Here is a 14327-nt window from a genome sequence, read left to right as displayed (position 1 = left end):
TATTTAGGGAATAATCAAATAATATTATATATTATCTTAAGAAACAAGAAAATAGGTACATAATTAAAAAACAAAAATGTACGTGAAGAATATGAAAATTCCTTTGTTTTTGGAACAGCCTCCGAAGATTATGCCGACACGTCGGTGAAGCATACATCAAGCAAAACATTTTATTTTGCAATGTTTTCTTGTTTTTTTTTTTCTTTTACATGCATGTCAACCCCATTTTGCAATGTTAGATCGTTAACGCTATCTTAGCTTTATTTTTTTATTTTTTTTTTATTTTTTGAAAGGATATCTTAGCTTTATGTTTAGTGTAGGGTTTTTCTGTAATTTCGTTAAAACACATATCAACAACATGTACATGTATTTCTTATCAAAATTATTTGGAAAGAAATAAGATCGGTGACACATGCATGCGTTTGTTGATAAATTATTTATTATATATTTCTATGACTTGTACATGCAATAAAGCTTTTTACTTTCTAGTCTCTATCTGGTGTTTGTGACTTGAAAGAAACTCCAATAGCAACCTTCTACATTGACTTATCTCAAACATATATTAGTATTCTATATTTATTATTTATAGTTTCAGTTTATTAGATAAATAAATTAATTTTAAAATTTTATTAAATAAAAAATTGTACAGTTCAAATTATATCATGATTTTAATTTATCTTTTAAATTTTAAGTAAAATTTCAATTTTAAAAAAAGAGACGATAAATTGACACTTCTCTATCATATTAGTTACATTTTTTTGTCATGATTAATTTTTTTTTTTTAACTTAGGTCGTGATTTTATTTTTTGGTCATATACACACTCATGCTTGCCACTCATACAATGCCTCTGTCATGACTTGGATTATGGATTTTTTCTTTTTTTATTGTTAGATAATCTGAAATTTTTAAGCAATGTGAGCTATTGTAGTTGGGCTTCAACAATTTTTTTTGCACATGGGCTTTAACAAAACGTTTTTGGACATAGGCTACTACATGGTTCTGTAGAAGATTAAGGCGCGGAGGCCCAAAGAGAATAAAAGGCCCAATTATTGGAGAAATGATGATGTCATCAAAATAAGAATTGGTAGCAGATTAGCAGCTGAGGTTTAGTTGAAGTGGCAAAACCTTGTGCGTCGCAAGTCTTAATAAGTTGCATCCGGATTCGAAATTTTAATGCTTAAAATTAAAATTATCCAATCATTAATAGAAATTTTAATATTTTTATTTTAATAAACAAATAAATAATAATTACAATAAAATTTAGTTTTATATAATTATTATAAAACTGTTTTCAATTTATAATTTTAACGTACGTTCTTAAATATGTTAGTTAAACTCCCAATTTCATAACATTTTAGTAGAATTTCACTACTACACTAACTAAACAAAAAAATAATCAATTACTAATATTATCATATAAAAGATAGAAATATGTGTTTTGTGAAACTTATAACACCCTAACACAATTTACGTGAATAAGGGTTTCAGGTTTCAAAATATAAGTTCTAATACCTTCTATGATATTTGCATAATTAAATTTGCTTTACTAAATCACGTAATTTAGATTTTTTTATTTATTTAGGAAAAAAAAAACAAAGACTAGGTTTTAACCGTAAAGGATTTGATCTATTTTTGTTAAAGTAAAAATTGGTGACGACTTTACTAAATATATTTTTTTAAATTACTTTCGTCCTTACATTGTCGATGTAATATCTTCGGACACAATGTGACAAGGGCAAGCGTACGCGTCTGAAAAGTTTTAAAGAGGTTATGAAAAGTTCTAAGAACTCGTAGCAGAACCTACTTTTCTTTAATTTTTTGATTATGAAAAGTCATAATTTATGTATTTGATATTATTTTAAAATTTTTTTTTAACTTTTTAAAAAATTAATTTTATAGCTTATTATTATTATTTTTATAGTTAATTATAACAAGTTTTTGACCTCAATAAAGGAGAAGAAAATTCTAATAGGAATAAAAATAAAAAATAAAAAATAGTAATAAAATATACATTGATACACATTTTATATTTATTTTTTATTTTCACCTACCATATCATACACAATAATATTAGTGATTAGGTTAGTAAAATCAATATTTAATATTGAAAAGTATTTGTTATCATCGTTATTTTAATATTTATTCTCTTTTGTAAAAAAAAAAATTATCTTTTGAGTTATTTATCCAAATGCTACAACTTTAAAATAAGTACTTTTATAACTAAAAATCCAAACACAAAATAACTTATTTATAAGTTGCTATTAATAAAAGTACTTCTATTTTAAATTTTTTTTTCAAAAGAATTTATTTAAATTATTTATCCAAACTGAACCTAAATTCTAAAATGCTTATAACCTTATTGAATGATGAAACGCGATAATTCAGATTGTTATTTTTATAAATAATAAATATTTATTGCATTGTTACCGAACGAGAATATTACCAGGATATTATTGTAAAAATATTCTTTTGATATGGTTCGTTGGCTTATCACAATTCTTGTTGACTCCTTTTTTATTTTATTTTATTTTGTTTACAGTTATTGTTGGCCCTTTAGTGGTCCTGTTGCTTAGGCTTTTTTTTTTTAAGTGAAATTTCAGGCTGAGGTAGTAGCATAAATGCATAATCTATATTTTTTATCTTAAATAATATGAGCTTATTATTTGGTAGGTTATATATAACAACGCATCACTTGATACCTTATGCTTATAGAATAAGGTTAATTTGATTAAGTAGCAGCTTAAAGAAAAATAGCGAAGTGTAAAACAAAGAGCTGGCCAGACAACTAAAGTTAGAGCTTAATTAATATGTGCTCTTTAAGGCGTTATTATTAATAAAAAATTTGAACTTTTTATTTTAATAAAGATTTATTATTATTTAATTAATTTAAATACCCACTTTTAGGTATCAATTGTTTAAAAAATTAGAAAAATTATTTATTTCTTATTTTCTCTCTATTCTAAAGACTGAATAAAGAATAATATTAAAAAATATTTAATTACACTGTTTTAATAAATATACAATTAAATAAATTGAAAATTTAACTTTTGTTACTCCTATCTAATAATTTTGAATACTAAATTATTATGGGACCCTGAAAGAACGAAGTTTCTTAGCCATTACCATAGATTATGAAGAAGTTATAACTCCAAAGAAACTGCTTAGAACTAAGAAGAATATTAATTGTTGCCATGCAAATAGCCCAATACACTAACATTGCAACTGCCATCATTTGGCATTTTTCAGTGTGAAACAACGAACTTTACACATCAAATGACGAATCCTTAGAACATTTTTGTCTTTTTGAGCCACTTCCGAGGGTTTTCTTAGCAATGTTCAATCTTAAACACTAAGGCAAAATCAAAGCCCGTTCGGACATGCATGTTTTTATCTATGAATATCAATTTGTCGCCAGCCTCAATTTTGTCTAATAATAATAGTCCATATATAAAGACAATTAGAAAAATAATATAATCGATTCTTGTATATCTTTTTTGTTTTTTTTTTTTATAAATTCGAACCTGTAACTTCTTAATTGAGTAGGGAGAGACTATGCCATTTGAGCTATTACTCATTGGCTTGTATATCTTTTTTAATTGCTATATGATCATTCATTCATATCTCAATATATATTGATGAAAACATTTCATTTTAATCTTGGATGAAAAAATAGTAGATAAACAAGTAATTTTTGTAATTAATTACAACAATTTTTTTTCCTTTATGTCTTTCTTTTTTTTGGTTTTCAATTCAATTTTTTTGTTATCAATCTTTATGTTAAAATATAATTAACATCAATTAGGATGAATTAATATTTTTTAGTATATCTGAATATTTATTATAGAATATTATATCTTTATTATTACAATTCTCTTAACACCTATAAAGAAAAGAAAGGAAAGAAATTGAGTAAATTTTTATTTTCCTTAGATGTGTTTGGATAAAAAAATAAGAAGAAAAGAAATGTTATAAAAAGACAATTTTATCCTTATATTATAAAATATATTGAAAAAAATAAAAGGATAATATTGAAAAATAGAGAGAGAATTAGTTTTCTCTCCATGTTCTTTCCATTGTTGGAAGGATCCATTCATTTTTCTTCCTCTTCCATTTCACTCCTCAACTAAACAAAGGAAAATAACTATTTTCCTTCCAATTTCTTTCCCTTCTTTTTTTTTTCTCCTATTTTCACCTCAAACAAACACACCCTTATCCTTTCTAACATGATATCAGAGCTATGGTATCTTCCGTAAAGAGGATAAGTTGATTTTAAATCACCATACTTTCCTTCCGTGCCATTTTTGCTCCTTCTCTTTTGTCAATGCTTTTTTTTTGGCAGTTCGCCATTTTTTCAGTAATTTTTCGGCCACTCTTGCGGTAGTTCTGTCTGCGTTCCCGTTCGACAGTTACGTCTGCTTTTCCGTCCGGCAGTTTCGTCTACTTTTCTGTCCTGCAATTCTGTCTGCTTTTCCATCCGACAGTTTCGTTTGTGTTACCATTTGCGTTCTCTTCTGGCAGTTCCGTCTGCGCTTCCTTCAGACAGCTGCAGTTTCATCTGCGCTTCCTTCAGCGGCAGTTTCGTCTGCACCCATGGCAGTTCCATCTGCGCTTCTTTCCGACAGCGGCAGTTTTGTCTGCGCTTTCTTCGGGCAGTTTCGTCTACATCCGTTCTATTAGTTTATGCATTTTTTTATTTCATTGTTTTAAATATATTTCAAACTCAAGTTGTCACTTGAGTTTGAGGGGGATGCTAGAATATAATTAAGATTAATTAGGATCAATTAGAATTTTTTAGTATATCTGAATATTTATTATAGAGTATTATGTCTTTATTATTACGATTCTCTTAACACCTATAAATACTTTTCTATTATTCTAAACAACTTGAATATACTCAATAATATATCATCTTTTCTTCAGTTTAGTCTCTTATTTCTAACACTTTAAACTATTGGACTAATTTTGTTAAACTTAATTACAAAAATAACTTGGTCATGTAGCATCATCATCATTTAGATAAATACTTTGTAATTATTGTTTAAAAATATTTCATGCACAATTACTAATCAAGTATCATAAATTTGTATAGAGTAAACCACCAATTTCGTACCCAAATTATTAAAACACTAACAAAAATAACTCCTACTTTTATTAATGACAAAATTTTTTTCAAAATATTTTAAAATACAATAAAAATATCTAACATTAAATTTATATTCTTAAAAATATTTTTGGTTATTTTTGTCTCATTATTTAATATTTTAAAAATATTTTTATTCTATTACTCACCCTTCAAAATACATCACAAAAAAAAATATTCACATTCTTAAAAGACATGTTTTATTCTCCTTTTTCAGTAATGTGGATTTTTTTTTGAAAAAATAAGAGAATAAAAGAAAGATAAGATTTTTGTATTTTAACTTCACACATAAAAAAGAAATTTTGTACATAATTACAAGATGTTAACTAAGACTATAATATTCTAAGAGCAGCTCCAATGCTGAAAAATAGAGTTTCTCTTCTCACATATAGGGATTCAATTGCCGATAGAGCGAAGAGAAAAGGAAAACTCTTCACGTGGATTAAGGTTGAGAGTCCCTCTAAAGAGGGACTTACAGTAGCCAATAAAATCATGTATTTATTTTTATTTGTAAAATTTAAAATACTAACCAAATTTAAGTTATCTATTTTAATATTTTATAATATTGAATTATTTTAAATCATAAATTTAAATAATATTATTATAAAAAATAATAATCAAATTAATTTTAAATATTTAATTAATTATTAAGTGTTAAAATTAGTTTCTTTTAATGGAGAAGAAAGATACATTTTGAGTTCTTATTTATTATTTATGACGCAAAAATTGATGTAAAATTACTTTTTATGACAAATGAACCTATTTTCTTCAAGATTTTATACCATTATTACTCTGTCTACGTCTTGATGGATGATGATTAATCAATCATGTAGGGATATCCAATTTCCACAAATCGCAAATCTCATATTCCTATGTGGCATAAGGACAAGAATTAAAGTGTAACAAAATCAACCTCTTCCGTTGTCCATTATCCCTACCTAGGAAAATCCTTCCATTTTAGAGCTCCAATTTCGATGGACTTCAATTTTTTTTTTCTATAAAGTCCTAATGCGGCACAACTGTTATCTGTTACGCTTTGCACTTGTGATTTAGTTACTGTGTGAGAGGCTTTTAAGCGTTTTTGGCCTTTGCCAAGAACGCTTCAAATTGTCACAATTTGGTGCTGCTGTCAGAAAATTTTCTCTGCCAAATACTACCCTTGCCTTATGGACTCAGGTATGTATATTACTTTGATCGGAATATTAAATATCTAAGTACGATGCGAATAATTATATTTCTAATACGTCTCTTTATTTTCAAATATTTTAAGGTGAAAACTCAAGTGCAGTAGACTTTATGTAAAGTTGATAATTGAGCGTGGTTAGATGATTTGATTGATTTGACTAAACTCTCAGCTATTAACTTCACGTTAAGTCGACTGCACCTAAATTTTCAGCATATTTTAATTCGAAATCTAGATCTTTTGACCAATAGAAGTTCTGATTAAATCAATAAAACTACTTTTCTTAAAAATTTAAACCGATAGAAAAAAAGTATATAAATGATTATATCTCTAACACGAATTACTTGAGTGTGCATGACAATGAAACTCTTTTTATTTGGTATCTGCTAATTTAGTTTGTTGTGAACTGGAAAATAGGTTCACCATACCAATGGATAAGGGAGCTGAGATTTGAAGACAGCAACACCTTAAATCCATTTGATCTTCTTTACGAATGTGCCAAATTTGTTGCATCAGGAAGCATAAAAAATGCAGACATAGCACTTGAATACATCTCTCACCAGTTGTCTCCGGACGGCGCAGCAGCGCAGCGCACGGTGACTTATTTCAGCGAAGCTCTGGCTTCCAAGATAGTCAAGAATCTTCCAGGAGTAGACAAAGCTCTAAACTCCTCAAAGAGATTAACTGCTCCTGAAGAAATCCTTGTCCAGAACTACTTCTATGAGTTGTTTCCTTTTCTGAAATGTGCTTACTTGACTGCAAATCAAGTCATAGTTAAAGCGATGGAAGGCGAAAAAATTGTCCATATAATTGATCTGCATTGTGCAGAGCCGGTTCAATGGATTAACCTCTTGATGACATTGAATGAGCGTCCTGAAGGACCTCCTCATTTGAGGATCACAAGCATTCATGATAAGAAAGAGGTTTTAGATCAGATGAATGCTAGTTTGACAAGAGAAGCAGAGAAATTGGATTTTCCTTTGCAGTTCAATCCTATAGTTAGCACTTTAGAAGACCTTGACATTGATAGTTTGCCGGTTCGCACAGGCGAGGCGCTTGCAATTTGTTCTGTCTTGCAGCTGCATCGCCTTCTAGCCACAGATGATGAAGTTCTAGGGAGGAATTCCCCGGCTGCAACGATGAATCTGCATAGAGCAGTGCATATGAACCGAAGAACTTTCGCAGAGTGGCTCGAAAGAGATATGATGAATTCATATATTTCAAGTCCTATCTCTGCTTTGTCACCTCCTCCTCTGTATCCTTCACCTAAGATGGAGGCATTTTTAAGAGATCTTCGCAAACTGCAGCCAAAATTAATGGTGATAACTGAGCAAGAGACTAATCTTAATGGATGCAGTCTTGTGGAGAGAGTTGAGAAAGCTTTATACTTCTACAGTGCCTTGTTTGATTGCTTGGATTCGACCGTGCGAAGAACTTCCTTGGAGAGGAAGAAAGTTGAGAGTTTGCTGCTTGGAGAGCAGATAAAGAACATCATTGCATCTGAGGGGTTTGAGAGAAAGGAGAGGTATGAGAAGCTTGAGAATTGGATTCGGCGGCTCGATCTGGCCGGTTTTGTGAGGCTGCCTTTGAGAGACAATGATAACTTGCATGCTAAGGAGGTTTTGCACAACTATGGACACAAATATATGATTAGAGAAGGCCATGGTTGCTTACTTGTTTGTTGGGGTGATAGACCCCTTTTCTCCATTTCAGCATGGAGTTTTAGAGGATTAAATCTTTCTTTATAAGATGGAATCAACACCATATCTCCTTATATATGTATATCATTGTTCATTTGTTATTTATTCCAACTATTAATTACTCTTCTTATTATTAGATTACTTGTAACTGTAAATGGATGTGGGATAGTTTAGTGCAGCACCTAAAATTTCTCTTGCAACATATCTAGGATTGTTATTTTTTTTTATTTATTATTTCAAATGGAAACATGTACATCTATTTCTATTTCTATTAGTATTTGACTATTTGTTTGCTGTATTGGAATTTGAAGTGTGAAAAATTAAGTCTCACATTAGTTAAACTTAGTCTAAGTGAAGAGTATATATTGAATGAGTAGACATAGTTTCCATGTAAAGTGGATTCATAGAACATTTTCCTTGTTCTTCTGTCTTCAATTATAATTAGAAATTTGAGGTTTTTCCCATTGATTCTTTCATAATCTTACAAATCTCTGTATAAAACTTGCATTGGGGCATAAAACTATGCAGATCCGATCCATAATTCACCATTCTTTCTTAAGGAATAGAATTGCTTATGTTAAGGGAAATAAACATAATCAAAGACCAAATGAATAAAAAGAAATTATCATTAATATGAATCTCCATCCACATTTGAACACATTTGAACAAGTGATAACAGTATTCTGAATATATTCAGAAAACTTTATATGAGAGAATTTTCACATGCACTATATACTAAGAATAAAAAAAAAAAAACATTTGTTCTGCAATTGACTCAGACTATTCTTTGATTTTCACTACTCATACTATCTCTGTGTGTGTGTCTACACTTCTCAACCTATATTAGTCTTTCCTTTCATTTTATGTATATATGAATTTTTCAGTGAGCTTTCACTTGGTAATATGGAAACTGTCCTTAACTTCTTTCGTATCCGCGGTCACAAGCTGCAGAGAGTATAGTAGATGACAATCAACATAATTGTATCCAAGTATAAATAAATGTTTATTGAACATAGTTATTATCGTATTTTGAGTTGACATAACACTCATTTGCCTTTGGATAGGGAGTGAGTTCCATATTCGTGGAATTCGCACTTAATCCAAAGGCAAATGATAGAATAACAACACAGAATACGATGTTAACTATGTTAAAATTAACAGTGTAATAAATTCTAACCTCTAAGCTCAAATCATTCCTAGTAGCATGTGCTCTCAAATAACCAAATTCAGAAATCCTTATCAGACTCCAGTTATCCACCTATAAATACACAATTAAAAATATGTTATGTATATATGAATTAATGAATGTTGTTCATAGTGTGATGAAGATATCATTACTTACACTGCTTGGAAATTGGTCTAAGATGAAGCCAGCATTGCCAACAACAACATGCACAGGAGCACTGTAATTTTTATGATCATATGTATCAACTCCTTTTGAATCCTTTTTGGGCATGGCTTTACATTGGTTTTGATATACAGAACAAGTTCTCTCATAATTATGCACATGCCCAAAAAGAACCAAATCAACCTGGTTCAATTCAATCCAAGAATGAATATATAAAGTGAACAAAAAATTTAAGGGTCTATATAGTCTATGGAACTTGATTTACTAACTACTAACCTTATTGGCTAATAACAATGGCTCCACAGCTGCAACAAAATTCTTGTCAGCAGATGAATGATCTGAGGTATACATTGGTCTATGCCTGTAAACATTTAAAAATATTATGATCAATGAATATATATACTGTGAAATTGAATAAACCTATGACTTAAACTAAACTAAACCAAACTCACCCCATGAATATTAGCCATGGAGTTTTTTGTCTATTAACTGAAGCCATGTCCTTTTTCATCCATGCATACTACAAAAAATAGTGCAGTTAAATTACATGTATTAAAAAACTTATAATATTAAACCATAAAGATATGAACATGCTAAGAAAAAGGTTAAAATATATTTTTGTCTTTGAAATTTTTTAAAAGATTTTAAAAATATCCTTTAACGTTTAATTTGTTTCAATTTATTCTCTTATGTTTTAAATATGTCTCAATTATATCCTTGAGGGTTAATACGGTTAAAAGAGATGTTGACATAATAATGATATGTTGACGTGTTAGTGACATGTCAGATTGTGACGTACTATGAAAAAAGCTTCTCTGAATTTACCTGCTCAGAATTTTGTGACCAATCATGCTCAGTTGATATAACAGTGAAATGAACACTTGCTTGTTCAATAGAGTACCAAGGCTTATCCTTTGCTGAAGTTGGCATTGGAAAATATGTTTCATATGCTACTCCACATTCCCCACCAGAATCAGGAGTGATATATACTGAACCAGAATTCACATAATCCCTGAGTATATAATAAAGTATATTATAAACCATAAGCATAGTAATTAATGATAACATCACTACATTAATTCCATTAATGATTATGATATAATGATAATAATAATAACAACAATAATAATACCTCTCATGGTTCCCAATTGCTGTCATATAAGAAACTCTGGAAGCTACTGGATTAACAAGGCTAAGGAAGAAATCCCATTCTGCTAGAAAACCAGTGGCATAGCTTATGTCTCCAATGTGAAACACTGAGTCTACATTCTCAGATTTCACTTCTTCATCTATAGATGAAATAACTGAAAGTGCTCCTGGCTATGAATGAAAAATGAACTAGATCAACATAATGAAATGAATGATGATGTTGTTGGTATTATTGTTCTGTATATATGCTAGTAGTTTTGTCAAAAAAATTACCTGAATGTAATGTTCTTGTGAATCATCAAGAGGAGTTTTTCCCATATCACCATATGTAATGAATCTTAGTTCATCTGATCCTCCAGCAGGTGGAGTTAAAAACTTCATTTGTTCACTCCAACCAACATAATCACTGCATCATCATAGCATAGTCACAATGTATTCCAATACAAATAGTTTCACAAGCTATATATATAATCTAAACCTATTGAATTAAGTTCATAAACATATATTGAGTTTAATTTTAATGCACTACAAGCGGTAAAACATTTTATATAGTTGTCTAATTATTACATTTGTTCTTTCAGATATTCACACGGCCAATATAAAAAGTAGTTATTTTTGTTCAATAAGATATGTCTTAACTTAGTTGGTCAACGACTAATCCGTCAATGAATTGTTGTATATATAAGTTGAAATTTAAAATCTCGACACCTGCTTAAATGGACTAGTGAACTAACCACTCGACCAACACAAATTGATTAGTTATTTTTGCTAAGTGAATCTATCAAAATTAAATTGTTAATACCTTCCGTATCTGTAGTTGAAGGTGGTTGAAGGACTAAGTCCTGTCATAACTGCTGAATGGATGTATCCAGGGTCATGCCATCCAAAATCCTTAGCAGGACTTGGAAGCAATGCTGAAGCTATCAAATGGAAACACTGTTTGTTGATTTGAAGAAATACATAATATATAATTATGATTAGGTATAAATAATTAAGTAATACTCACAGCACATATCATCTTGTGAAAATGTGGTGATCACTGAGGTAGCTGATTTCCCATTTGCATATTGAACTTGTTGAGGTTGATTATCTCCACTAACCCATGTTAATCTCATCTGCAACACCAATCATTAATGTAATATTAAGGAACAAAAGATTAATTAATTAATTAGTTAAAGTCTAGTTTTTTGTTACATACAGAAGTTGAAGTAGAATCAGTGGATGAGAGGTGGCCATAGAGAGGCCTCTTAGGATTAGAAAAAGTCAAAGGTTTTGACCTTCCAACAAAGCATGGGGTCAAGAATCCACCAGTGAAGAACACAAATTCGATGTCTGTTCTAATGTTGATGACGTGGAATTTTATTGAACCACTGCATGCTTTGCTCTTGCAATTAAGGTAATTTGGATCATTTGACATAAATTGTGCCTACATAAAAAATAATAACATCATATAAATTTCTTTAATTTTAAGTGGGAAAGGAAAACACATAATATTCATTCATTATTGATTAATAGATTAACATAGATTTTAGTATGGAAACAAATGTAACGTATTAAATGTATAAAACATTATAATAAAATTGCACTCTAGATAATAAACAGTTTAGATTTATAAAATTTATATTAAAAAACATTAAATTGTTTTTTATAGAAGTGTTATGACTTATGACCTGATTATCTAGTTTCATGACGTGATGATTATGTTAATTGGAACTGTTTAAAAATTAATTTAATTATAAAATATCAGGTGATGAATAAAAACCTGAATGCTTAGCTTGCTACTCCCACTTTTCATTTTACTTAAGAATATGACATGTTAATAACAAAGAATAATTTTGCCGGACTTAACCTATATGAAGTTGATAAATATGAATTATTCCTTAAGAATAATAATTAAGACTTTGCATGTCACTATGTCAGGTTGATAATAATTAAGAATTTTGCCGGACCGAATCTCTAAATTATTTGATAAAAAATAAAATAAAATAAATATTAATATTATTTATTCGTTAGTCACTGTGTGTACTGATATTGCATATACTTAGTTCGGTCCAAAAAAAAAAAGATGTTGATTAGTGTGTTATATATCAATATATGCAATGCCCTTTTCTTTTCTTTTATTTTCTTTGGGGTGAGGTGATTTAGAAGAAATTCCCAAAATTATTATAATATAATACATATTCCCAAGATCCTTCTCTATATGCTAATGAACCTAGTTATTATACACTTCAAAGTATTAATCATTTATTTAATTACGTCTCAAAGGAATCCACTTCACTAGGCCTCAAATATTCGACCGGTACTTTTCAGGATTGCCCATTATTTCTGTGGTTAGAATTTTTAAATATATGCTTTTGTTTCCATTCTCATTATTAAGGGTGTTTGCGGTGCGATTTGGTTCAGTTTTAAGGGAAAAAGTCATTCGATCCGAACGCTTAATTTATATGCGGTGCGGTTTAGATTGGATGAACTTTTTTTTATAAATTCAATCCGATCCAATCCGATTACAAGCGGTTTGGATCGGTTTGGATTTGCGATTTTTTAAATAAAAAATTAAATACATATAACAAGTCTTAATATCAAATTTTAAATAATCAACAATGACATAACAAGTTTTAACAATAAAAAATTAATCACAACGTAATAACAGAAATAAAATTATAAGTTAATTAAAATAAATAAATAAATAATAATATATAAATAATAAAAAAATATATAATAAATTGAACATGTTATAAGTATAATCATAAATATAATAATAAAATAATAATATTATAACACATTGTGCGGTTTAGATTGAATTGGATCGGTTATAAAAAGTAAATCCGAAATCCGATCCAATTCAGTTCGCGACTTGAAAAAAATAGAATCCAATCAAATCCAAAATAGTACGGTTTTAATCGGTTTTCAGTTTAAATTAGATTAGATGAACGGTTTAATTTGGATCAGTTTAGATTTAAATACTCCTACTCATTATGCACAAATAAATAATTAAAATGAATAAATTCTTATTATAACTTCAAATATAGTTTTAGTTTCGTAATAATTAACATTTAAATAATATATACAGTGTAGTGGCTTTTATTTGTGCTAGCTAGGAGCATCTAAAATTATATTCCATCTCAATATACCATTATAATTTAGGGTCGGAGCTTTCAACAAGATATTAAAACATTGCGTGAACGGAACGTCCCTTTGACAATGTCTTAGTTAAGAGATATCAAAACATTGGCATCCATTTTTTTTTTTTGGCCTTAATAATTTCCCTAGCTAGCTAGATATTCCCCAATGTATAAATGTAAGAGGATAATTTAGGACCTTGCTGATAAACACCACAATGAATGAAAACTTGGGCAAGCAAAAGCATGAAATTATTCTAAATTTATTTTAACATTATTAAATGTTAATGCCGGTGGAGTAATTAATTTAGTTGAAGAAGAAGAAACAGCTGCTCGTTCGTACCCACGTCAAGAATTAAAGAGAACATTTATTTACCTATACCTCTCTTTTCTATTAGAATGATATATATTTGGAGGGAATGCTTCTATAAAAACGTTTAAAATATTTTTCTGTAAAGACGTTTATGTTAGACATATTAATAAATGGATTATTTTAAATTTTTTAATAAATTAAAATAAAACTAATTTTTTTATAACAATAATAATAAATTTATTTTTTTAGAGATTTAATTGTATTTTTAAATTTTTAAAAATTTAAATATTCATAAAATAAAAAATTAAAGATATATTTATTTTTTTATCAAAAAGTTTAAAGATATTTGATTTAGATTATGTAATTCAATCGGA

General features: G+C 28.8%; 2 protein-coding genes across 2 annotated transcripts in view; one reads left to right on the top strand and one right to left on the bottom strand.

Annotated features, from left to right (window-relative positions):
- The first annotated feature begins 6187 nt into the window (after nt 1–6187).
- On the top strand, nt 6188–8128 carry LOC107477445 (GRAS family protein TF80-like). The gene is made up of 2 exons (XM_016097459.3): nt 6188–6317; nt 6742–8128. Exons 1-2 carry the CDS (start codon nt 6308–6310, stop codon nt 8070–8072), a joined length of 1341 nt encoding a protein of 446 aa, XP_015952945.1. The 5' UTR covers nt 6188–6307; the 3' UTR covers nt 8073–8128.
- Nucleotides 8129–8674: 546 nt separating this feature from the next.
- LOC107477406 (probable inactive purple acid phosphatase 27) overlaps nt 8675–14327 on the bottom strand; it is a 9042-nt gene continuing 3389 nt past the window's right edge. The window contains exons 3-13 of the mRNA XM_016097416.3: nt 11720–11947; nt 11528–11636; nt 11324–11441; nt 10795–10927; nt 10505–10692; nt 10198–10384; nt 9825–9892; nt 9649–9733; nt 9367–9555; nt 9202–9282; nt 8675–8969 (exon numbers count right to left, since the gene is read on the bottom strand). Of these exons, the coding sequence (XP_015952902.1) occupies nt 8916–8969; nt 9202–9282; nt 9367–9555; nt 9649–9733; nt 9825–9892; nt 10198–10384; nt 10505–10692; nt 10795–10927; nt 11324–11441; nt 11528–11636; nt 11720–11947 (1440 nt within the window). The 3' untranslated portion in view covers nt 8675–8915. The remainder of the gene's footprint in view (nt 8970–9201; nt 9283–9366; nt 9556–9648; nt 9734–9824; nt 9893–10197; nt 10385–10504; nt 10693–10794; nt 10928–11323; nt 11442–11527; nt 11637–11719; nt 11948–14327) is intronic.

This window comes from Arachis duranensis, chromosome 3 (genome assembly GCF_000817695.3).
Source record: "Arachis duranensis cultivar V14167 chromosome 3, aradu.V14167.gnm2.J7QH, whole genome shotgun sequence".
In the NCBI taxonomy this organism is placed as follows: domain Eukaryota; kingdom Viridiplantae; phylum Streptophyta; class Magnoliopsida; order Fabales; family Fabaceae; genus Arachis; species Arachis duranensis.
The sequence above is the reverse complement of the archived record's forward strand: the minus strand, read 5'-3'. Positions and strand labels throughout refer to the sequence as shown.